The sequence below is a fragment of the Myxocyprinus asiaticus genome, chromosome 7 (genome assembly GCF_019703515.2).
Source record: "Myxocyprinus asiaticus isolate MX2 ecotype Aquarium Trade chromosome 7, UBuf_Myxa_2, whole genome shotgun sequence".
In the NCBI taxonomy this organism is placed as follows: Eukaryota; Metazoa; Chordata; class Actinopteri; order Cypriniformes; family Catostomidae; genus Myxocyprinus; species Myxocyprinus asiaticus.
In genome coordinates, this window is record NC_059350.1 from 8528220 (window position 1) to 8555133 (window position 26914).

A 26914-nucleotide genomic window follows, 5' to 3' on the forward strand; every position below is an offset into this window, starting at 1 on the left:
GCCAAAATATAAAAGGCTACAAAGATATTTGTGGCATAATATTGCTTTGACAATCATGTGTTGTTTTACATAGGGTATTTACATGGGTCTGGGGTTGCCAGACATAGAAAAGGTGGCCAGTCTTTATTCATAAGGCATTTCTCCTCTTGACACCAGTGTGGACTTATCTACACTGCTCAGGAAACAGATCATTGCCCACTATCAGTTTACTACAAGGGAGCCTCAATAGCTGAGCTGACTGGTGTCATCAGTGAATACATTTGAACAGTGACTGAGCCATTACAGACCTGTGAGGGTGTGTGTTATCCTGCTAAAGGAGCCCATTGCCAATGTTGGGTGAATGTCGGACATGATTAAATGCAGATAGTCGACAAGGACAGCCATAAGCCTCCCAGGCTGTGTTCCACAGCGACGTCTTTCGTACCTGTGTTCCTGTGTTTATGATAAACTTACTGTACATTGCATGGTAGCAGTAGACAATGTAATGTCACCATGTAAATGTCACCACATACATTTATTATTCGCATTGTACATGTGAACTTTAAGATGCTGATTAGCGTTCCATGCTTTAGTACAGAAATTGGTACAGTTTAGTTTGGCCTTTTGGAGAATGTGGTTAAGATTTATTTAGAAATCTAAAAATCACTTTATCCAATAAAAATGCTGTACACCAAACCCCGTGTGAAATGGGGTCAGACAAATCTCACCATGCAAAGGCTGATGCTATTTTATGCGGTTCATTGATTTGAAAGAAAAGGCCGGGCTTTAGTCGTATTGAGCTAGGGCTTTACGCACGATTACTGTTGAGAGAAGACTTACTTTCACACCATTATGTCTTTTTATGTTTCTGATGTTATTTGTTTGTATAATTAAATACCACAGTAGTTTCCGACATTTTCTGTAATTTAAAGTTATGTGAATGTCGTGTTAACTTTGTGTCGCTTGCAAAGTGCAGTAGTGCACTTCACTATTACTATTTTAGATATTATTACTATTTTACCTACAGTATTACAGCTAATAAAGTGAGAAAAAAAATGGGAAACACGTATGTTCAAATTCACACTTCACCTTGAAATACATTGTATATATTGGCATACGGTTTAAAAAGGTCTCTCTCTCTATCTCAGACTCTCTCGGTGGTCCATTCCCCTCAACTGCTCACCGATGCCACCACAAACCCAAGCGCTGTCTGCCCTTACATCCATGTGGAGGTGTCCCTATGAGCCCCCTTCTGTTCCACCCCAACGCTAAAGGCTCTCAGATAGTCATGGATCTGGCACAGAGGAGCGTCAAACGGCAAGCCAGCTTCTGCAATGCCATCACGTTCAGCAACAGGCCCATAGCTCTTTATGAGCAGGTCCGCTTAAAGGTAAGAACTAATAAAAGAAAAAAGTGTGGGTAGAGTCTGGGCCTGACAAAAAGTTTGAGAATTGTAGGATGAACACACCTTTTCTTGCAATACTCAAACAATAACAGTGTTTTTAGCTTTCTCATTTTTTCTGTACTTTAAAGTACCATCCTAAAGGAGTTTTGCAAGTTTCCTCTTCCCAAACCAGCATGTCACCACAATAATAATTACATTTATTTATCACACATTTGCAGTGAAATTCTTTTTTTTCACATATCCCAGCTAAGCTGGGGTCAGAGTGTAGGGTCAGCCATTATACAGTGCCCCTGGAGCAGATAGGGTCAAGGGCCTTGCTCAAGGGCCCAACAGTGGTATCTTGGTGGTGCTGGGGGCTTGAACCCCCAACCTTCTGATCAGTAACCCAGAGCCTTAACTGCTGAGCCACCACTGCCCCTACTAAACAATACAATGCAATGCAAAACAAACAGTCCCACCCCAGACTATGGCACTCAATCTAGCTTAACCAGTTACTCGACCAACATACAAAGTTGTTTGTGTGTGCACTCACTCACTAATCCAGTTCTCAATGATAATAATCTTCGGAGCGCCTGGCTGCTGTGACATAAGTCATTATGTTCTTGACTTATTTGTAGTGCTTATTCCTTCAGTCCAGGCAGTTGTTACTGTAAGTCAAATAAAACAGAGCTACTCTACTCCAAACACACCTCACGACTACCTCATACAACCCCTCAATTGTTCCTTGCAGACAACCATTTATGACCATTAAAACATGCCCCCTATTTGGCCTTCAGTGCTGCTGTAATAGCACATAAGAGCAAACATTGATAGAATTCTTGTAAAAGCTGCAAAGTAATGGTATTTTAATGGTGAGTTTTTCGTTGCCATTGTTACCTTTGGCTTGCGCATTGGAAATTGTAAGCTGCTTTGGATCAATTTGTATCGTGAAAAATGCTATACAAATAAATTCAATTGAATTAGATAGAAAATGTAAATAAAAAAAAATAAAAAAAACATGTTTTGTTTCTGTAAAATGTTTCAGTGGTTCATTTTTATTAGGTGTAGGTTTTGTTTTAGCTGTTAATGTTTTCTAATTTGAATTTAAATATGAAGTGTGTAAGTTTTTCTTTGGGAGTATAATTTGTCCAGTCCCAGTTTAATGTGTAGAGTGGCAAGGATAAGGAAGCCATTCATATGTTGATTTCCCTGAGAAGTGTAAACATCTAAAAAAATTTCTGTTCTTTGAGCATACCAACATTGCACAGCATAGTATAGCAAAATAAATGTTTAGGAATAACTATTACTTTTTGTTTCATGCATTTGTTTTATGTCTTAATGCTAATTAATCTTTCTGGTTTCCTCTTTCTAGATTACTAAAAAGCAGTGCTGCTGGAGTGGAGCTCTCCGTCTGGGATTCACCTCTAAAGACCCGTCTCGAATCAACCCTGACAGTTTGCCCAAGTACGCCTGCCCTGACTTGGTATCCCAGAACGGCTTCTGGGCTAAGGCCCTGCCAGAAGAGTTTGCAAATGAAGGAAACTTAATTTCCTTGTGGGTGGATAAAAAGGGGAGAGTATTTTATCGCATCAACGATTCCAGCCCCATGCTGTTCTTCAGCGGCGTTAGGACAGCAGAGCCGCTGTGGGCCCTCATTGATGTCTACGGTCTCACGAGAGGAGTGCAGCTGCTGGGTGAGTACAGACAGAAAATAGCTGTTAATCCAAAAGATTCTGTCATCATTCCCTCACTATCATGTTGGTACAAGGAACACAAAATGAGATGTTCGGCAATATGTTAGTCTCAGTCACCATTCACTTTTATTGCATGTTTTTCCATGCAATGAAAGATAATGGTGACTGAGGCTGTCATTCTGCTTAACATCTCATTTTGTGTTTCACAGAAGTAAGAAATTTGTGTGTATACAGTATATATATATATATATATATATATATATATATATATATATATATATATACAGTATAACACAACTATATATATATATATATATATTATTATTGTTATTATTATTATTAAATACAGGTTTAGAACAACATGAGGGTGAGTGAATGATGACAGAATTTTCTTTTTTGTATAAACTATCCTTTTTAAGGCCTTTTCACACCAAATCCGAATTTTCGGAACTACAGGAGTTTATAATGAAATTACAAAACAAGGCCAAAATATTACATTGCAATGATCCATTATTTTATTCGAAAACAAGGTTTATTTGGTCAATTTTTTGGGTGTAATTTACATGAAAATGCATTAATTTGGGTATTCAGACTTTAGTAAGAGAATGATAACATTTCTGGACTTAAATAGTAAATAGTTTTATTTATGCAATAATTTCTTTATGAATGCAGAAGCATGAGAAGAATGACATTTTATGTGTAAATTGTTCATAAAACCATTACATAAATTGTCGCATTATTCAATGATTTATACAAGAATGGTTTTCCAAACAATAAAACATTAAAGAAATTTTCAAACATTGGTTAGAGAATAATAAAAGTTTGGCATTGGTTATAAATATTTTATAAATGGTTTATAAAACGTTAAATAAATTCTCGCATAATGTGATAATTTATGCAAGAATTGCTTTATGAAAGCAGAGGCATGAGCAGAATGACATTTCCTGTGTAAATCGTTTGTAAAACCATTCGCATGATGACACAGTGTACGTAATTTACATGAAAATACGTTAATTCGGGTAATAAAATTTTGTTACGAGAATGATAAAAGTTTCGCACTCTGTGTGAATACGTTTAAGAGTAAAATATAATTTGTGAATATTTTATAAACACTTATAATTTTAAGATATACACATTTCAGTTTTATAACAAAATCATCATTAAACGGAATTGTGTAATCTTTAATAAAATTTCAACATAGCGGAAAACGGTTTTTCATAAAACCATTACATTAAATGTTGCAAAATTCAATAATTTTTGCGAGAATCCTTTTCCGAACGATAAAACAAAGAAATTTGGCAAAGTTTGGCATCAGTTATAAACATTTTATAAATTATTAATAAAAAATTATATGCAACAATTTTTATAAGAATGATTTTACGAATTACACAGATATTCGTTCTACTCATGTTTTAAGAATGAGGCCCAGTGTCTTCATTCAGGTATCCAAAAATTTTCCAAAAAATGCTGAAAATTTGGCATCAGACTTAGGTTTAATAGTTTTGGGTGCGGAAAATGGTTTGAAAATAATATAAATTTTTGTTTTTTATATCTTTTTGTGAACTTTATTGCAGAAATGTTTTAAAAAGTTTTCTCCAATTTTCCTCCCAAATATGTCTTTGAGTCCCTTTGTCTATAAAACTTGTTGATCGAGATAACACATATCACGCATTCACAAGAGCTGAAATGTGAAGGCAGCATTGCTGCACTGTCTTGCAGCATTGCTGCACTGTCTTGCAGCATTGCTGTATATGACCACACTGAACGCTGGTATGAGGAACAGATACCATAACCACGCTTTGATGTACCGGAGTGTGTATGTGTCTGTGTGGGTATTTGGGTATGAAGTGGGGGTTGGATCTAACGTATAAAGGGCGAGACATTCACATCTCACATGAATGCATGCAGCAAGCTTTAATGCTCTCATCCCCCAAGGTTAATTATAGAAACAGGTCACATACACTAGCGATAGCTCTATTTATCCTAATTGAGCGCCGTGGCAATTGACAGCAGCCGCTCTGTCTGCTATCTGTCCACTGTGTGGGATGCACAGTGTTATGTGTGCGAGTAACTTTATCTCTACCATTGCCTCACAAGAGGCAGCGTTGACATACACTGCTGAACCTATGTTCTTCGACGGTCTGCTACGCAGAAACCAAAGAATGCATGTGTGTGTTTTCGATTGTCACTGCTTATGTCACATTATCTCGTCCTAGAATGGTTTGTAAGTGTAACGCCTGAAGTGCAAGATCAAAAGAGCTCTTACTGTATCTTTATCAAATATTGCTCCTGAAGTGCCGATTCCAGAACTCAAACAATCGCACTGGAGTCTCACGTCCATTGAGACATGTAATGACCTGATTTACAGGACACAGGAAAGAAGAGCATATCAGTGATGGTAGAAAGAGACCTTTTTCACTCAATACGTTTGCATGTGCTGCTAAGCTACAGTGGGTTTTTGCGTAGTCGAGCTACAGTCTTTATCTGTCTATCTAAATACCAATGCACAATGCGTAATCTAATATTTAAAGGAAGGACATCAAATACACCGGGTTAAATACATGTTGCGTCACCTCTGTCTTGCGTTGCATATGAACAATGCAGAGGCAATTACAGTGCAACAGTCTGGTTGATATAGATGAATTGATTTTCAACGATAACTTATAAATTTTTAAAGACAGACCTACCTTGAGCTTTGAGGTTGTTCATCAATGGTATATGCTTCCTTCTAAGCCAACTGTCTGCGTTATTTCAACTTGATTGTTTAGAAATCGTGTTTGATAGCAAATTTCATGTTAAACAACTCCATTAGCCATGGTCCAGCTTCACCAATCAGAGAACAGTGGCCAACAAAGCCCGCAAAACGTGCTTTGAAACAACCGCTCACTCCCATGACGCATTGTTAATGATGTAATCGAGTCGGTGTCTCTTCATGTATAAACTACTTATCTATTTGTACATATCAGAATATTTTGCAATAAATGTAAAATATTTTGTTTCCATTCTTATAATCAACAACCTAAAATAAATTTTGTATATATTCATATAATTTTATATTCAATGACATCAGTTGCAATAATTGTGGCCCGATTAACATATATACACTCAATTAACACTTTATTAGGAACACCTGTACTCCGACTTATTCATGCAATTATCTAATCAGCCAATCGTCTGGCAGCAGTGTAATGCCTATCAGTTAATATTCACATCAATCATCAGAATGGGGAATAAATTTGATCTCAATGAATTCGACCGTGATATGATTGTTGGTGCCTGACGGGCTGGTTTGAGTATTTCTGTAACTGCTGATCTCCTGTGATTTTCACACACAACAGTCTCTTGAATTTACTCAGAATGGTGCCAAAACAAAAAACATCCAGTGAGCGGCAGTTCTGCAGATGGAAATGCCTTGTTGATGAGAGAGGTCAACGGAGAATGGCCAGACTGGTTTGAGCTGACAGAAAGGCTGCGGTAACTCAGATAACCACTGTGTACAATTGTAGTGAACAACATGTTCACTACAGAATGCACAACACATCGAACCTCGAAGCGGATGGGCTACAACAGCAGAAGACCATGTTGGGCACTTTATTAGGACCACAGTGTTCCAAAAATGAAGTGCTTAGTGTGTGTATATTTGAAAAAGAAGTGTTTCCAAATGAATACGGCTAGGGATGCTCCGATCGATCAGGCACCGATCGGTACCGGCCGATATTCACGTCCTATGACACGATCGGTGATCGGTAATTTGGCCGATCACATAAACCAATCACTCATGTCACAAAAGACGTGCTGCTCCTTTAAGACATCAGCAACAATGTAATGGCATCAAGGAGTGTGGGGAATACTGGTGTTGTGTTGTAAGACAACACATTTGATTCAGCAGTTAAGAACGATGCAGTGGGAGAGGTATGGCGAATATGAAAGCTTGTGTACTGTACTGTTACACGCCGTATTCCCCTCATTAAAGATCAAGCAGCAACAAGTGAAAAATGAACTATTAATACAATCATCCAACTATATGAATAGGCAGGGAAGGAATTTATAAATATAATAATTTTTTATACAATATTAAGATACCATAATATAATGTGTTACATACAATGCAAAAATAAAATAGAAGTAAATTAAGAAATAATAATAATTATATGAAATAGTGACAATGAATCAATAACTAAAAATGTCACATTAAGTTTAATTGCACCTATGGGTTATCAGTTTGTCTTCAGTTTGACACTAAGCTTCATTTTTTTATAGGGCTATCTATCTTAATATAGATAATGTACTTGATTTAAAGTCTTTTTTTTTTTTTTAAAGCTTTTTTAATAAGATTTTTAAACTTTTTAAACTGTTTTTGTCAGCAAAACATAGGCAAAGTGATATTACTGGGAAGAGGTCAATTCAATTAATAGTGAAGTGTGCAGGAAGCTTACATATAGCCAGTTATGACAAAGATCCTGATAAAAGGTGAAATGATTGGGATCGGTATCGGCCGATCAGGTGACAAGAAGATTGTGATAGGTATCGGCTGTAAAAATCCTGATCGGAGCATCCCTAAATACAGCAAGATGATTTTGAGGGGGAACTTCAGCCTCCATGTCTCCAAGTCCTGTCCTACATTTTTTACTTGAGTTCTTGAATATATTTGTCACATTATGGAAGTAAAATGGGCCATTTCAGGAAACATTTTCCTATTTTTTTCTTTAGTTCTGTGCTCGATAATGACAGCTTTGATTGGGGATGGAAAAACTGGTCTAAATTGGTCTAACTGTTTGTAAACCATTTACAGAAAGAGGTTTGACGATTAATTTAAATGTACTCATTGGTACAAATGCCAAAAATTCTTGCTTGTAATTTCATTATCTTGGGAAACTGTTTTGAATGCCTCAGGCCTAAATGCATGATGAAATTCTCTCGTGCACCTGTGATTTTGAAACACACACATACACATGAACCTATTGTAGACAATAGCAAACACTCAAACCAATTCTTACGACAGCTTTCACTAAGAATTCAGATCATTTCAAGTACCTGTCTACCTAAATAGCATGCTTATAAATTATGCTGATGTGCAATAATGCATAGCTGAAACTTGCCATATTATAAACATGCCGTTAATTTGATGTTATGGTTACTATGCATGCATCTCAGGACAGGTTCCTTCAGAAACAGTATTCAAGTTGACATTTAATTAATCCTCCAGAGCTTACTGTTTATCATTCTACAATTATTTGGCTATTTATATCATAGTGTCAAAGTCTTAGAATTATTTAAAATACGCACATATCTTCTGTCATCTTTTAAAGACCCCACAAAATCAACCTGGCAACCAACCCCTAGCATTGTGGCTATGACTTTTGCAAGCACCACAGTGCCTCTTTATAAGAGGATTGTAACTTGCCCTTTGACAGCTGAAGAACTATCTATGAACAGGTATCATACTTAAGAGAACCCCTATTGCAGTCACTTCAGTATTAGCGCTGACACTGATATAATGTCTCCTTGCCCCTGAATGGTGTTAAAATTCTCCCTGACACTAATAAAATGCTGACAGGGAAAAATGTAGCCATGAGCTGTAAATCTGCCTCTGTGTGCATGTTAATACTCATTTCACCAGTCACACACTATGTGCTTCCCTGTCTTTCGGACTTCTCTTTTCTACTCGTAATATCCTGTCTTGAACACATCCTCAACACTCTTTATTGCCCCTGCGGCTAGGAGGTGATACAGTATCTTGCCAGTCCTGCAGGCTTCTTTCTAGCATGAGATTTAGCATCTAACCGGACCTTGAACCTTGGTGTGGTTTTCAGGGTTCCAGAATATAATGGCAGTGAAATGAAGTCGTCCCCCGAGGCATTTTGACATGCAGTGAGTCTGGAATGTTGTTTAATAAATAATCTAGCCTTCAACTACTCTTTTCCGAAACATACTTGCTGGCCAGGCTAAATGCGGCAGAAGCTAGTGGACCAAGTTATTAAAGATTTATCGCTTGAGGAACTTGTAACGGCCTTAAAACAGGTTGAGTATAAGTGCAACAATGCATCCCATCAATCTTGTAAGCTTTCCTTGCTGAAATTTGCAGTTTTCCCATCACTCAGTTGTGATTCTATCTGTGGTAGGAAGTAGGGTTCGGAATCGAGAATCAGCTCTTTTTCAGAATCGGTTTAAAAAAAAAAAAAAAAAAAAAATATATATATATATATATATATCAAATTATATTATATATTTATTATAAACTGATTTTGAATGATTTTCATGACCAAGGGAAGTAAAGAAGCTTTAATTCTAAATATGAAGATTTCTATAGGCTCTGTTTGATTTTAAGGTTTCATTTTGGCCACCCGGTTCAAATAATGGGATATGAAAAGTATTGTGCATGAAAAGAGTACATAACACAATGTAATGTAAGTGTTAAAATGCACACAGTTCAGTCGAATGAGAAAGTTTACCCTCTAAATACTGTTGAACAGAATGTATGAAGCAAGCTGTCTGCAGCAATAGTGAAAAATAACGAATAACAACTTATATGAGTTTAAGTTTTACCTGCCAATTAGATGCACATGGAAGTTGCGTTCTTTATTTTAGTAGAGTAGGCTGCGGGTGTGTTCTCTCAGACATCATTTGCTGTTTGTTTGACAAAAAAAAACTGGAGTGTTTTGTTTAAATTTAAAACCTGATAAAGACCCTCACGTTACATGTAGATGTGTGTTATACAATGTTGGTAATAAAGAAGTAAAACTGATCATTGGTAACCCCCCCCAATCTATTCCCTTGCTTCTGCTGAACACAAATTACGATTTTTTTGAAGAATATCTCAGCTCTGTAGGTCCATACAATGCAAGTGAATGGTGACCAAAACTTTGAAGCTCCAAAAAGCATATAATGGCAGCATAAATGTAATCCATATGACTCCAGTGGTCTTTAGAAGTGATATGATAGGTGTGAGTGAGAAACAGATCAATATTTAAGTCCTTTCTTACTATCAATCTCCACTTTCACATTCTTCTTCTTTTGTTTTGGGTGATTTGCATTCTTCGTGCATATCGCCACCTACTGGGTAGGGAGGAGAATTTAAAGTAAAAAAGGACATAAATATTGATCTGTTTCTCATCCACACCTATCATATCGCTTTCGAAGAGATTTAACCACTGGAGTCTTATGGATTACTTGTATGCTGCCTTTATGTGCTTTTTGGAGCTTCAAAATTTTGGTACCCATTCACTTGCATTGTGAGGACCTACAGAGCTGAGATATTCTTCACACCTCTTTGTGTACAGCAGAAGAAAGTCTTTGTGTACAGCAGAAGAATGAAAGTCATACACATCTGGGATGGCATGAGGGTGAGTAAATGATGAGAAAAATTATATTTTTGGGTGAAATATCCCTTTAAATATTCTTATGGTAGTGTTGTAAGAAACAACCTCCTTAGTCACAAATACACTATGTTTGATACATGAGAAAGTCCAGTTGTGCCCTATAATGAAAGTGAATGATAGCTACATGAAGTGATGTTTACACAAAATACTAAAACCCTTCTTTTGCACTGAGATTTCAGATTCCAGACAGTAGTTGACTTGAAAGAGAAAACTTACAGTAGAAGCAGGCAGTTCACACTATTGTTCGCTAAAGCGCCCCTTGTGGCAACGTCTGCTTTCATGCACTTGCGTAGAGTATGTTTCGGCCTTGAGGAACCGAAATTGTTAAAGGGGCATTCAGTAGTTTTCTAGCTAGCGTTAGCATTGCTCTTCTTTGTGTACTTTAAGTACCGATGTTACAGTGGCGTTAGACGCTATACTGCCATCTTTCGACGTGGATCAGCATGATCATCTCTGCTGCCCCCGTCAGCTTTGGAATATCATTTGCATATGGAAAATGTCGGAGTTTGAGGTCATTTCTAAAGTTATTTATTACACCTATAATATAATTGCTTTGCCTAAAAACAAACGTCAGAAATCAAGTGAACATGCTTCTACTGTTAAGGACAGATTATTATTGTCCCTCATATCAATAATCTTTGGAGACTGTCTACGTTTCACATTATTTCTAAAGACAGTTATTACCTCTATTAGACAACTGCTTAGCATAAAATAAACCTCAATTATCTAGCGATATAGAATGTTATGGTAAAAGAAAGATTAGAATTGTTTTTGATTATGGGATTGATTAAATTTAACATGTCCTTGAATACTGTATTTGAAGAACTCGATTTATTTCCAAGCAACCAACGTGGTGGTTTACACGAAATCCACAACAATCACTGTACCAAGCTACTTTGCACTAAACGAATGATGACGTAGTTGCCTTACCATTACCGATGTTTATTCTAGTTTTTTGCCTTTGCCGGACTTTCTGTCTTCTTGCTTGAAGCAAGTTGCTTCAGACCAGTTTTTGCTTCTTCGGCAGTACAGCTACTGGATCTCCCGTTGTCTCTGCTGCTAAATCATGATAAATAAGTATGTTCCATTGTGTTCTGTCACCATGACAAATTATTTGTGTGTAAGCATACTTGGCAATGAAGCTCATTCTGATTCTTTTCGCTCTTCGCGTCACCAAACAACAATGTTCTGAGCATAACCAAGAGTTTCTACACAGGCGGCAGCCAATGAGCGTGAGGATTCTCTACTTGGATGTTAAGAAACACCACGGGTCATGTGATTTCAACATGGTAAAACACACTGAAGGGGGTGACCCACACCATGTAGAATAAAACACTTTTTTATAGAAAACAATTATGCATAGTCTTCATCTTATGTGAGTGTACACAATTCGGTCAAACTTCACAAAAACACAATTAATTTTTTAATATGTAAAACTTTTTAAATTGGCTCCAAACTACTGAATGCACCTTTAAGTGGAATGGGAAACAGAATCGTTAAATTCCTTATGATTTCCATCCCTAGGAAGTGGTTGCATTATAGGTTTAAGGTTCAAGCTTTTACTGGTGGATTTTGTACCTTACTACTAACATCACCATATTTGGTGTTTAATTTACAATATTTGTCAATTACCCTGAAGCTTGTACTGTGCTTTTTAACCTTGTGTCCAATGGATGTTTCTGGCAATAGCAGTTGCTGACATATTTTCCTTTCATCTATTTTGGCTCAGCTTGTTTATTTTGTAAGGTGATCACCGGTGATTGTGGTATGCAACCTTGTGTACGATGACAATGGGATGGAATATGATTGTGGCTTTATTGTGCTAGCGCATGAGGCTTTAAATGCTGATGGATGATGTCGGGCAACCACAGAGTATTCTCTTTGTCTTAGCAGACAGTTATCAGAGAAGTAGCTAACAGGACAAAGACTGTCTAATGCCATCTGTTATAGCCAGTTAGCATTACATACCGGAAGATTGTAAAAATGTGTCAGTAGAGATTTTGCTATACCGTTTAAAATGCGATAGATACATGGTCGAAACACACTCTACGCAAGTATGTGAACGCAGAGACTTCAAGCTACACAAGCTTGATTTTGTGCATTGTTGCGTTCCAAAATGTGTCAGACCGCAATTCATCACAAAGCATGTAAGCATGGCTTTCTTAACATTGACGCATGTTGATGCAATTCATTAATGTGAATTGTCCACTTCTATGGAGAGTTTTTCTTTTTCAAGTGAACTTATCTCATGGCGGAACATCAGTGTGAAGAGAATATTTCTGAGCAAGTAAGTTAAAGTCAATATATTAAGCAATTTACCTGAATAATATCACATCCAGTTTAATGGCACAGACCTTTGAAGGTAATTTTATCGCCTCCTTGAGGACTGAGGTTTGTTACTGCCACAGAAACACAAGAACGCACGTATATACACGATCAGCCACAACATTTAAACCACCTGCCTAATATCGTGTAGGCCCCCCTCGTGCCGCCAAAACAGCTCTGACCCGTCGAGGCATGGACTCCACAAGACCTCTGAAGGTGTCCTGTAATATCTGGCACCAAGACGTTAGCAGCAGATATTTTAAGACCTGTAAGTTGCGAGGTGGAGCCTCCATGGATCAGACTTGCTGGTCCAGCACATCCCATAGATGCTCAGTCGAATAGAGATCTGGGGAATTTGGAGGCCAAGTCAACACCTTGAACTCTTTGTCATGTTCCTCAAACCATTCCTGAACAATTTTTGCAGTGTGGCAGGATGCATTATCCTGCTGAAAGAGGCCACTGCCATCAGGGAATATTGTTGCCATGAAGCAGTGTACATGGTCAGCAACAATCTTTAGGTAGGTGGTATGTGTCAAAGTGATGAATGCCAGGACCCAAGGTTTCCCAGCAGAACATTTCCCAGAGCATCACACTGCCTCCGCCGGCCTGCCTTCTTCCCATGGTGCATCCTGCTGCCATCTCTTCCCCAGGTAAACGACGCATATGCACCCTGCCTTCCACAAGATCTAAAAGAACTACTGATTCATCAAACCAGGCCACCTTCTTCCATTGCTCCATGGTCCAGTTCTGATGCTCACATGCCCATTGTAGGCTCTTTCGGTGGTGGGCAGGGGTCAGCATGGGCACTCTGACTGGTCTGTGGCTATGCAGCCCCATACGCAGCAAGCTGTGATGCACTGTGTGTTCTGACACCTTTTTATCATGGCCAGCATTACGTTTTTCAGCAATTTGTGCTACAGTAGCTCTTCTGTGGGATCTGACTAGCCTTTGCTCCCCACGCGCATTGATGAGCCTTGAGCGTCCATGACTCTGTCGCCGGTTCACCAGTTGTCCTTCCTTGGACCACTTTTGGTAGGTACTAACCACTGTATACCTGGAACACCCCACAAGACCTGTTAGTAGTAATTAGTAGCACAATAACTGTATGTAGTTAGTGAAAATGTGCATAAGTGTACCAATTGACCGATTATGCAATGTTAATTAATACATTTGTAATAAGACAGATTATTGTGATTTATTTGATTGACATACACGTTTGACTTGGCAACAGTGGGCCATTCCAGGCTAATTTTCCTAACTGGATGTTCTATGCTGGGAGTATAATTATCCAAAAATAATATCTTAAATATGGTCTATTTACACTGTTCAGCCAGAAAGAGTGAATTAGTGAGTTGTCTCTGCACTCCCTCACATAATGGGTATTAACAGTAGTAATTTCATTTGTTTGGCCGACCAACTGCTTTGGGGTGGAACAAATTACAGAAATTAGAGCAACATATGTTGTACCATTTGGCTGTTTGACAGTATTTTATGTTTTGACTCCTTTTCTACTTTATTGTAGGACTGGACGATATAGGTAAACAAACTAGATCTCGATATTTTTCAGCCTTTTGTTGATGTTCAAATATATCTCTCAATATGTTTGCATTTGCTTTGAAATGGCATAAAAGGTTGATTTCAACCAACAGCCTTTGTTATCAATTATATTAAATTAGAATATGTTTAATGTAAGAAGTAAAATGTAGTAAAAATCATAATCAAGCATGTTTTCTACATTGTTTTTGACTAAATGAACACAAGGAAAACATATATTTAATCATTGTAATTTATATGCACCAATATTACAATAAATAGTAATAAACAGAAATATTTACCTAAATATATTTTTACAAAAAAAATGTGTTCATTTAAAATGGCACACAGAAACTTCAGGAAGTGATGACGGAAACAAATCATTCAATCAGAGTGATGAATTAAAACAATTCATTGAAACATGCAGTTTGAAATGATTCACAGAAATTATTTGAACTTACCTCATCTAATGCTATTTGTGCTACTGAAGTTTAAATCAGAGATGCTGTTAATACATCTCTGTCTTAACGATCTCAAACTCGCGAATCACGAGACAAGGATGGATTGCCAAACTAGTCTAAACATGGTCATTCTAATATCATGTTCAGAATTTAAAGGGATAGTTCACCCAGAAATTACAATTCTGTCATTATTTCAAACCCATATGACTTATCTTCTTCCTTGGAAATGTTAGTCACCATAAACATAAAGCCTTAGTCACCATTCACTTTCATTGCATCTTTTGACCAGAATGGGGACTGGGGCTAACATTCTGCCTATCCCTTATGGCAAAATGAAAGGCAAATTAAAGCCATTGTAATATTCAAATGGTGCTTAATTTAAATCTCAAAACCATTGCGAATATATCATGAATATTCAATGTATCGCCCAGACACTTCTGTGTAAATACAAAGAGGGAGGTGGGGGGGGGGGTGAATAGTGCAAGAGGTCACATTCTGTTTTCAAGAGATCACACCAGCATAGGGAGTTCTGGGAAGAGCTTTTGGGGTGGCTGGAAAGTGTATCATAACCCATCCCAAAACAGAACACCTTCCTTTTCCTGCTGTTAAGTGTCCTTTCATTCCGTTATCCAAACTTGGAACTCTCCTTTTCCTTCATTTTCCCCATGCCAAGGCCTTGGGACTTCCAAACATGGACAGTGCAGCTGAGATAAGGTGTGGCTGTCTTATATTTAGGATATAGGGAGAGCACTTCAGAGCCTCTTTGAGGAAGTTATGGGCAAACATCAGTTTGTAGACCGCTAGATAAACATCCACATATTTAGGGCTAGGGTGAAACATCACAGACCTTGTCACATTTCCCGGGTAAGAAAATTCAGCCTACCTCTAATTTTCTCCAATTTTAGTGAGGGTTGAATTAATTGCAGTGCTACAAATTAGAAGAAACTTGGACTGTTTGTATTGCCTCTCCCTAATACCATGGATTTAAGGGGTAGAAATCTGCCAATGTAATAGAACAAAACAACACGGAAGGCCTTTGGGAAAATAATAATAGTAAGATGATAATAACATAATGAGTTAATAGTCTACAGCCTGTTCTTATTTATCAGGTTTCAAGTAGTTGGTGTGATTTCTAGGCAAAAGTCAAAAATAGTTGAATAGAGGTGATGTGTGTAATTTGTAATCTTCCCAATGTTACGGTAAATACTTTTTCTATCCTAGCAGAATATGCAGAGACAACTATAAATAATCAAATTCCACCAAAAAGTGTAAAGACTGTGGCTCTGTGGTGCTATCAGTAGATTACTTTTTTGTTTGAGCATCCCAACCAGCCAAAATTGGCTGAACCGATGGAGTGAATTTGGGGAAGGACTAAATGTTTTCTGACCAACGGGAGAGTAATTAATACAACGGCATTATCCTGTTTGGTGAGGCATGCAGATTATATATATTGCATCTTTAAAATAAGATTTTTATTCCAAACATGAACCATACCACAAATGTGTGGTTTGTGGCAAGGAAACCCTGGTTGGCTTGATTAAAATTTGGCTACACGTAGAGTCTTTTGTGGCTTTCAGAGTGTATTTGGCAGTGTACGTGTGTGTGAGAGAGAAAGCAAGAAATGACCTCAGGGAAGGAGCCATTTGTCAATGGGTCCACGTGTTGCCTGTGTGGCCAATATTCTGAACAAAGAGAGCCAACAGCCAAGTGTGGCACAGAGCCAACAAGCTCTACTGAAACCTCTGCTGTCTCCCCCTACTGTTTCCCTCAAACTCACACTCACACACACACGTACATCCACCATATGCATCATGCTGCCTTGAGGCCCCCACAATGTCTACCAACATTCAGTCTTTTTTACACAATTCGTGTCTTAGAAACTAGGATAAAGTCTTTAGCTTGGTGAGAGAGAACTAACTAAGAATTTCCTAAGAATGGTAAATAGAGACTAGGGATATCAAAATATACTAATATAATAATAATAATAAAAAAGTTGACCAATCAATGGTCAAATTAACTTCTTGGTGAAAATGCTTATCTTGGCAAGATACTAGTGTAAACACATTTATGGCTATGTGAATGTAAACAGGCAGGACAAAAATAGGATGTTTCAAAATACATGGTGGAACATCTTTATGACCATGCGGTCATAGAGTAAAAACACGGACGGCAAGATTATCACAAATATAGTCTAAAAAACAGTTAAGTAATTCCATTGTCATAAGGGCAAACATGTATTTTTTAATAAAAAATAATGCAGAATACGGTTTCATATTATTAATAAAAATATTTATAGCCATTAATCACACACCAGTGACGTATTGCCAAATCAGTCTGTCAGACTAAATTTAAGGTTATTGATCATCATTGGTGAATTTCTCCAACCCCTGAAGTATGATGAATTTTGATAATATAACTGTAGAGGAAAATAGCTGATAAAACTTCAAATAAGTGGCCAGAATGTACAGCTTGTCTTAGTGGAAGAAAGATATTTTTGACATTTAGCATAGTCTGTACATTTTGTCAGAGGGCGGGCTTACTGTTTAAGACTTTGAAAACCCCTGATCTAGAATAATAGCAAGAGAGTTTTGGCAATATATTTAATAAATTCAGTACTACTTTCTCGCTAGAAATGGAATCAAAAGTGAAAAAATAAAAAATAAAAAATAAAAATACATTTATACACAAATTTTCTATCAACTGCCTCTTCGTCCGCCATTTTCTATCTTCATTTCAACAGCTGTGGATCCGCACACACAGGATCTATGCTGCCTTCTAAATCGATCAGATGAAGGTATCTCAATAGACAGGATGTGATATAAACACTGGATTCAGATGTTCCTTCATCCCTTCCTACTTCCGTATACAGCCTCCGAAGGCAGCATTTTCCTTGTTTCGGAAGTAGCCTTAATAAACCTCTCTCGCTGATTGCGTTTACAAGCGCGTCCTCCTGCGAACGTCGAAGGGGGCGAATAGGGTGGTGGATGACACGACTGGGATCCTGAGTTTTGGTTTCCCCTGCAGCCACGGGCCCCCGGGCTTAAGCCCAGGTAAACCCGTGCGTTAATGCGGCAGTGCATCCATCTAGAGCATGTTTATAAATTGAAAAATAGCGCTGACAAATGCAAAAACACGTTATTTGTGAACAGGCCTTAATAGACCTGCCACTATCTATATGTCATTACAAATAATCAAACAGCAATATTAACATAAGAAAGCCGCTCACATTATGGCCTTATAGTGTGAATGCAGCCTAGGGGGCCATTCAGACCTAACGCGTTCTTGCACCAAAAAAGCTAGATGCAGCAAATAGAACAGAAATCAGATATCTCGAGACATGCTTTTAAAGATGAAGTTCTTTTTAACCTGACACAGCATCTAAAAAATGTGGCGCTGAAAAAAGAAATGCTGCAACGGTAAAAGACGTCCGTTTTGCATATCTTTTCATAGAAAAGCTATTTAAAAACAATGCAGATGGAAAATGCTAAATCACTTTACTGACTGTTTACTTGAATAATTACTCAAAAGCAATATATGCAATAATGGCTACTTGAGAAATACCTGAAGGCTACATGCCATTGTTTTAATTGAATTTGTTGGTATTTATATTAAATCCAAGAAGAGAGAAGGCACACAATGTCCATAGAAAAAATCTTACAGGAATTTATTAAGAGGCCAAAAAGTGCAAAAGTGAGAAATAAGATTCTCTGGTCTGATGAAATGAAGATTGAACTGTTTGGCCTCAATTCCAAGCGTCATATATAGAGGAAACCAAGCACCACTCATCACCTGCGCAATACCATCCCAAAGGTGAAACATGGTGGTGGTAGCATCATGCTGTGGGTGTGTTTTTCAGCGTCAGGGACTGGGGGACTGGTCAGGGTTTAAGGAAAGCTGAATGTAGAAAAATATGTCATGTATGGAGGAAACCAAGCGTCATGTATGGAGGAAACCAAGCACCACTCATCACCTGCGCAATACCATCCCAACGGTGAAGCATGGTGGTGGTAGCATCATGCTGTGGGGGTGTTTTTCAGCAGCAGGGACTGGGGGACTGGTCAGGGTTGAAGGAATGTTGAATGCAGAAAAATACAGAGATATCCTTAATGAAAACCTGGTCCAGAGCGCTCAGGACCTCAGACTGGGTCGAAGCTTCACCTTCCAACAGCACAGTGACCCTAAGCACACAGCTAAGACAATGCAAGAGTGGCTTAGGAAGAACTCTGTGAATGTCCTTGAGTGGCCCAGCCAGAGTCCGAGCTTGAACCCAATCGAACATCTCTGGAGAGACCTGAAAATGGCTGGCCACCGATGGTCCCCATCCAACCTGACAGAACATGAGAGGATCTGCCGAGAAGAATAGCAGAAAATCTCCAAATCCAGGTGTGCAAATCTTGTTGCATCATACCCCAAAATACTTGAGGCTGTAATCACTGCCAAAGGTGCTTCAGATAAGTACTGAGTTAAGGGTCTGAATACTTATGTCAATGTGATATTTCAGTTATCAAAGTTATCAAAAATCTGTTTTTTGCTTTGTCATTATGGAGTATGGAGTGTAGATTGACGTAGAAACATTTTTTTTTAAAGCGCTTTAGCTTAAGGCTACAACATAACAAAATGTGAAAAAAATCAAGGAGTCTGTATACTTTCTGAATGCACTGTATGTGTGTGTGTGTGTGTGTGTATACGTGTGTGTGCATGTGTTTTAATAAAAAAAAATCTATATTGTGCACATGTCATATAAGATTTTGGTCATACCATCCACCACTAAATTACCATGTTTATGTCATACTGATCATAATGGCTGATGCTGAAAGTGTCATAATACATTTAAAGTTTCTGTACTTTTATTAACCTACATTTGTGTTCCCATTATTGAAGTGTCCAAGCAGTCTAGCGAATGGAAGCACATTACAGCTCCTAATGGGATTTCAAATAGCTTGTCAAACATCTGGCCTTTGTAGTAAAAGCATAGCAGCCGAGTTTCGTGATCTAAGATATTTCAGACTAAGCTGCATTACAGAGGCTAAACTGAACCCATGTTTTAGTTGGTGTGGTGGTATATACAACTTCCCTACAAAGAAAGCTTCTAAAAATACACTTGATTTTGAGTAAATAATTTGATACATAAAATCTATGAATTCCAAAGAGGGAAAACAGGGCACAATTCACTTTATTAATAGGGGCCGTTCACCCAGGACACATTCTTGCAAAGCCCCTTGCACCCTAAAGAATGCATTGTGGGTAATTAGTAGCACAATAACTGTATGTAGTTAGTGAAAATGTGCATAAGTGTACCAATTGACCGATTATGCAATGTTAATTAATACATTTGTAATAAGACAGATTATTGTGATTTATTTGATTGACATATACGTTTGACTTGGCAACAGTGGGCTAATTATTTATATTAAATCCAAGAAGAGAGAAGGCACACAATGTCCATAGAAAAAATCTTACAGGAATTTATTAAGAGGCCAAAAAGTGCAAAAGTGCTCAGTGAAGAAACAAAACATTTTTGATTTACATCGCATGAGTGTCCAAATAACAGCAGCACACCTGATTCCATTTGTAGGTCAGGCTGGACCGTTAATTCTTCTAACTGAACAGACTTAAAAATACAAGTGTTCAAAAAATGTCACAGATATACATTGTGTCTCTATATGGTATACTAGCAATCACACATAATGCACAAGATCTACGCATACATCTCAGGAGATATAATCAAGAAAGGACACCAATTAGATGCTAAAAACAGGTTCCCCATTGAATCCATTATATCAAAAACATTATGTCAACTTTTTGCACTTTTTGGCCTCTTAATAAATCCCTGTAAGATTTGTTCTATGGACACTGTGTGGGTTTAATTATTTTTTTTAGCTTACACACCAAAGCTACTTGCATGGATATATAAGCTTTTTCAGTATATGTTGTGGATGTTTTTTCAGCTTTTTTTGCTGTTAGTTTACTTGGTATTTATATTCAAATAATATTTATATTAAAATATTTTATACTAAGTGACACATCAGTGAGATGGAAAAAGAGAGAGAATGAGCAATGAAAGTTTGAAAGAACAACCCTTATCCAGTGCCTCACAGTTGAAACTAGCTAACCGAAGCAAAGAAAAATCTCTCTTCTGCCGCACTTCCATTTTTGGCCATTTCATTCCTGCCCTGGCTATTTCTGAGTGAACCAAGAACCGCTTTTGTTTATCAGAAACCTCATCTGCTTATTTTCCACTGGCTTTTGTGTTTAGCCCAACAGGTGCTGGGGTCTGGTGTTAAATAAAAACACCTTAAAAAAATAAAAAAAAATCAAAATAGCTGTTTGCCTTCTGTCTGCGCAGCTGTGTCTTAACGCTAACGTGGGACGTTTATGCACAAGCTTGGATTCATGTTATCTCTGAGGACATTAACGTTTTTGTACAGTCTTGTTTTTTTTTTAAAGAGATTACAATCTGGCTCTAACCAGTCACATCAGCATTGCCAGGACTTGTGTGAAAAGGGCCAATATGACAAAGGGAAAGTGGCGATTGGCAGTTAAGCAGGTGCAGGGTAATTAAAGGGGCAACAGCTGCCACCGGTCACAGACATCTTGGCACGAACACACTCTCTCTTGTCTTTACTCCTCCCTAACTTTTTCCACCTCCTTTTCTTCCAAGCTTTCCACTCCAAGTGTGCACAAAGCCTAGAGCAGGGTTGTTATAGATAATTTAAATATGTTTAAAAGCACTACGTTTCTCAGGTTTGAAATATAATGCACTGTGTATCAAAAACTAATATTAATTTGTGGTCATTTTTAGTTTTGAAGTCATGAAAAATGTGTATTTTAGTTTTTCCAATTGTTCTAGATTTGATTTCAGTTAATGAAAAAGTTTTAATTTAGTATTCAATACTTCAGGCAAGATATTGACCTGAAGAAGTTAATTCAATAAATAGCGCTTTCTTGTAAGCCAGAATGGAGAGTATCAAATGGAAACTGTAAGCAAACCTTCAGTTGTTCTAACGTTTCCTTTCGAAGAATCTGTTGGCAGATGGTCAGAGCAGACAGATTTAAGCCAGTTTCATCACATGTCCTACCTTAAATGAAAGTCAGTTTGTGTCTCAGCAATATAAAAATGGCATTGACAACCAGTGTAAAGAACACATAGTCCTAGAGAATGTTTTTCTGCAACCTCGCATGTTTGATGCGCACACTGTGACTGTAAAGCAATTTTAATCTATGCATTCCGTTGCCACAAATAAGGTGGTTTGCTGGTCTTAGCTGGTTTAGCTGGTCTGCCAGCCTGGCAATGCTGATGCTTAGTTGGTTAGCCAGCTGCTCTTCCAGCCTGACGAGCTGACAAATTTCATAAATCCCTCTAAAACTAGTTAAACAGACAAGCGTAAACAGCATGGCCATACTAGGGGACCAGCTTACCACCTTAGGCTGGTTTAAGCATTTTTTTGTCAGTGTATATTTTGTACCATTGTTATCACCAGGATGGTATAGGGTATAGGCTGTAGTCTGATCCTAAGATAGATTAAAAAAAGGGGGCAGAGACATGAAGAGAGAGAGAGAGAGAGAGATAGGGATGGACAACATAGGAATAGCTGGATAACATCCAGTAGCATCCAATAAAATGTTTGTGAATGGAAAAATAACAGCTGGTCAGAAACTCATTGCTCTTCCATCTCGTGTGTGTTTTTACACCTTGTCAACCGTCTTTGTCACTTTCCTCTTTTGTTTTTTAGCCGACTTCTATTTTTCTGTTTCTCCCAGCTGAAACAAAAAACAGCTTAAACCAGCTGGTTTACTGGTCTTAACTGGTTTAAGATGGTCTAGCTTGTCTCCCAGCCTGACAAGTGCCCAAAACCTTGCTAAAACCTTCTTAAACTGATTTAAGTCCCCAATATACTTGTATACTTATATGAAATCGAAGAACGAACGCGTGTCGTGAGTTCAACGTCATTTAGAACAAAATCTGTCCAAAAATAAGGTGTTTTTGAACTCGTTTCGGTGGTTTGTAAAAGCTCGTCTGGGCGAACTTTTAGGAAAACTTCTAACCCGCTGCTGAACACCTTCTTGCCATTGGTCCACATCATCGGTAGGTGTGACCTGAAGCTCCACCTACTTTGAGGCAGACAGCTAATTCCCGTACAGTCAGTCAAGATCAGTCAACATGAACATACCAGCGTGTTATTAGCGAGCTGGTGCAAATTTACCTAAATCTGTATGATTGTGACATTTTCCAAGACCACAAAAAAAAATTTTATTAGTCTACAAAAGAAATCAAATCTACTCAAATATTCTCAGGTGACCATTCACTCATGTGCCATCTGCAGCGAAAACCAATTCACACTCTCTGCCCAAAGTGAGATATGCCTCTAACCATTCTTTTGTCTGTATTCTGCACATTAACACTCTTTTATACACCCATATTTGCAGCACTATCAATGTCATCATAAATTACAATATCAAAGTGTAATCACTAGTGATGCTCCGATCAGGATTTTTACAGCCAATACCGATCACCGATCTTCTTGCCACCTGATCGGCCGATACCGATCCTGATCATTTCACCTTTTATCAGCATCTCTGTCATAACTGGCTATATGTAATCTTCCTACACACTGTTACTATTAAATGAATTTCCTCTTCCCAGTAATATCACTTTGCCTAGTTTTTTTGCTGACAAAAAGAAGTGAAGCTTAGTGTCAAACTGAAGACAAACTGATAAACCATAGGTGCAATTAAACTTAATGTGACATTTTTGGTTATTCATTGTCATTATTTTATATAATTATCATTATTCCTTATTTTATTTCTATTTTATTTTTGCATTACATTTAATACATTATATTATGGTCTATATCATGTCTATTATAAGGTCTTTTGTACAAAGAATTATTATATTTATAAATTCCTTCCCTGCCTTTTCATTTAGTTGGATGATTGTATTAATAGTTCACTTGAACTTAATACGCGCTCTCTCATGAGGGCAAGAGATGACAGGAAAACAGAGAAAGAGGGCATGTTTCTGGACTCTACGTGTGCTACTATTGTTAATGCCGTTTAATTGGGAGATATTTAATAAAGTTGTTTAAATTAGGGATGCATGATATATCGGCAGCCGATATATTTTTGGCGGATCATTTTCGCTTATTACATAATGAAACATAAACAGAATGTGGGAAGTTGCACATCATCACTTGCAATTAAAACAATTAAAACTTTGCGATTAAAACAAGCCCCAGAACAACCTAACACAGTTCATAGATCTTGAAAAAAGTTTCACAGAGTGACTTGAGATTGCTTAAAACACTAGTTTGTGAGTGAAACGAATGTGCTTGTTGTATTTTACGAGTTGAGACTCTTAGAATGTTATGGTTCATGACTATTTGATCTGTATGATGTCCACATCTTGTAACTCCCATTATTACTATGATGCCTCTGACCTGTGGAGACTGAGAAGCTGTCGCCATGAACAATAATAAGGACCATTTCACAGCTCATGCTGTTTTTCTTTTGCCATGTCGCGTGTAAACACCACATTAACAGTACAGTACACAGACATTTAATTTTTGCCATACCTCTCCCACTGCATCGTTTTTAACTGCTGAATCAAATTTGTTGCCATTATGCCTATATTCCCCACACTCTGTTATGACATGATAGTGCTGCTGATGACTTAAAGGAGCCACGCGTCTTTTGGGACATGAGCGATCGGCAAATCACTGATCGAGTCATAGGATGTGGATATCGGCTGGTACCAATCAGTGGCCAATCGATCGGAGCATCCCTAGTAATCACAGCATATTATGGCCACATATAACATGTTAGTGCACTAGCACTATGAATTCCGAATGTAAACAAGACAAATTACACATTTTCTACAGCATATACTGTATATTATTTTAAATCATCATTGAGTGGTTAGAACAGCTTCTTTTACTAACCTCATGTGAATTCTATTAATAGAATAACACTGATAACACATTGATAACACATTTCAATGTCACTAGTTAAGGATTTACATGTAGCTTCCTCATATTTAAATTCTCCTCTAAATGCCTCCAATAGCAGTGTGGCAGTTGTCTAAATGTTCGCAAACAGTAAACTGTTGCTCGGCTGTTTCAAACTTCTTTTTACCCCTGAACGAAAACAAAGAAGAACTTCTCTGGAAATATATCGGGGCCTTTAAGCTTATTTTGTGGTGCCTCTATCATACCTTTGCCTTGTGTCGACTTCCATGATCTTCAGTACCACAGTCCTTTGCATCACAAGTGCAACTTGCTTTCAGTTAAGCTGTTGCACAATTTTATCATGCTCAAACAAGCATGTAAATGTTGTTGGTTATGTAATTTGATGGGATTATTTTCTGCAAGGCTCTTACTGTCATTTGATTTGTCTCAAAAGAAGCATCATCTCTGTTCAAACTGGATTCTAGGCTTGCGTCATTTTGTCCTGGTCTAGACTAGTATGGGACACTGAAGCCTATTTAAATCCTGGTTTTATTGTAATGAGCCTGATCTAAGAGACAGGCAGCAGCCAGACCCCCAGTGGACATGTCATCACCAGGTTCTCTTCCCAATCCAACGGGGTGGGTTCGGCTGTGGTCAAATGGTTCTAGAGGATTTTAACTGCACATTTAAAATACCGAGCCAAGAAAGATTGTGTTTTAAAAAGTTTCTGTTTGTAGATGTCTTCATTATCTCCAGTTACTTTTATTTTTTAAATTCTTGCCTTGAAAATGTCTTTCGGATGTTTAAATTTATCTCTGTCTTGGCTTGAGCAGTTTGTAGTTAGAGCCCTTTTGCCATCCCTATGCTCTCCTTAAAAGTGTTTAATACTTCATTAATTAGCACAGAATACCAAATTTTTTTCTAAGACACTTTGAAGCTCTCAGAAATTTTCCTCTGAGGATTGATAAAGAAAATTAAGCCCCCATGTCTGCACACACATGACTCAGGCAGCATTTTGGACATAGTGCTATTTGAAACTAATTTGAAGACATTTGTGTAGAAATCAAAAAATATGGAACCCAATCTGTTAGTCTTTATGTGTGTGTACATGAGTGAACACGTTCTCGTATTCAATTACCATTGGGTGACGCAAGTTGTGTGCTGCGAGTCATTTGGCCAATGGTAGGATTGGACTGGATTCAGAATGCTGCCAAATGAAAAATGTATATTTCCAAAATATCCAAAGTTTCAGGCTCATGTGAGTAGGGTTGGTTCGTGTTAAATGTACCAGTGTCCCTAAAAAAAAAGAAGAAAAATAAAGCAAGAGAGAAATCAGGAAAGAGAACTAACCACTTTAGAACATTGGGAACATAAAACCGATAGCAAATTGTTCAACCTTGAAAAGATAATATGATGTGGTATCTCATTACCATTAGAAATACTAAGCAGAGATAAACTCTGGCCAAGTACAAATGAATCTCCTTGCAGAGTTTGCACCATATTCTACCATCTACCAAATCCAAACTATACAAGGTCATGTATTATACAATATTTTACTTAACCCTGCTTTATTTCCTTATACCATACTTACCATATCTGTACTATGTAAGTATTTACATGCTTTAATGATACTGTAATCCATTTGGATACCTATTCATACCAATAAGGCTTTGTTGACTCTTATCCTAAGAGAGAAAGACATAGCATGTCACAGTTATTTATTTATTATGTTTGCACATTACCCTTCTGTATTATTATGGGAATGAGCCATCATGTATTGGGGAACATCTGTTTGCCTGTTAGCTGTTTGTATTACATTTTACATTTGGCAGATGCTTTTATCCAAAGCAACTTACAGTGCTCTTATTATAGGGACAATCCCCCTGGAGCAACCTGGAGTTAAGTGCCTTGCCCAAGGACACAATGGTGGTGGCTGGGGGGATTGAACCAACAACCTCCTACTTACCAGTTCAGTGCTTTAGTCCACTACACCACCACCACTCTGTATTAAATACTGAGACAAAAAATAAACCACTCTCTTCTGTCTTTCGACCTTATGGAAATGAGGTACGTCTTTAAAGAGTTACATATAGAGGGCTGGAGAACATCTCTTTCTTGATCTCCCTCTTTCACTGTTGTTTGCTGAGGTACTCTAACAAGCTGTTATTGGGTCTAAGAGGGTTTATCTGTGACGAGAGCTAATCAACAGTTTCCT

The 26914-nt window shown here is 37.7% G+C and overlaps 1 protein-coding gene across 1 annotated transcript in view; it reads left to right on the top strand.

The window, feature by feature from the left end:
• The window catches only part of neurl1aa (neuralized E3 ubiquitin protein ligase 1Aa), a 76852-nt gene that overhangs the window by 24342 nt on the left and 25596 nt on the right, over nt 1-26914 (top strand). Inside the window, exons 2-3 of the mRNA XM_051703274.1 lie at nt 1128-1369; nt 2736-3057. Coding sequence (XP_051559234.1) covers nt 1128-1369; nt 2736-3057 — 564 coding nt within the window. The remainder of the gene's footprint in view (nt 1-1127; nt 1370-2735; nt 3058-26914) is intronic.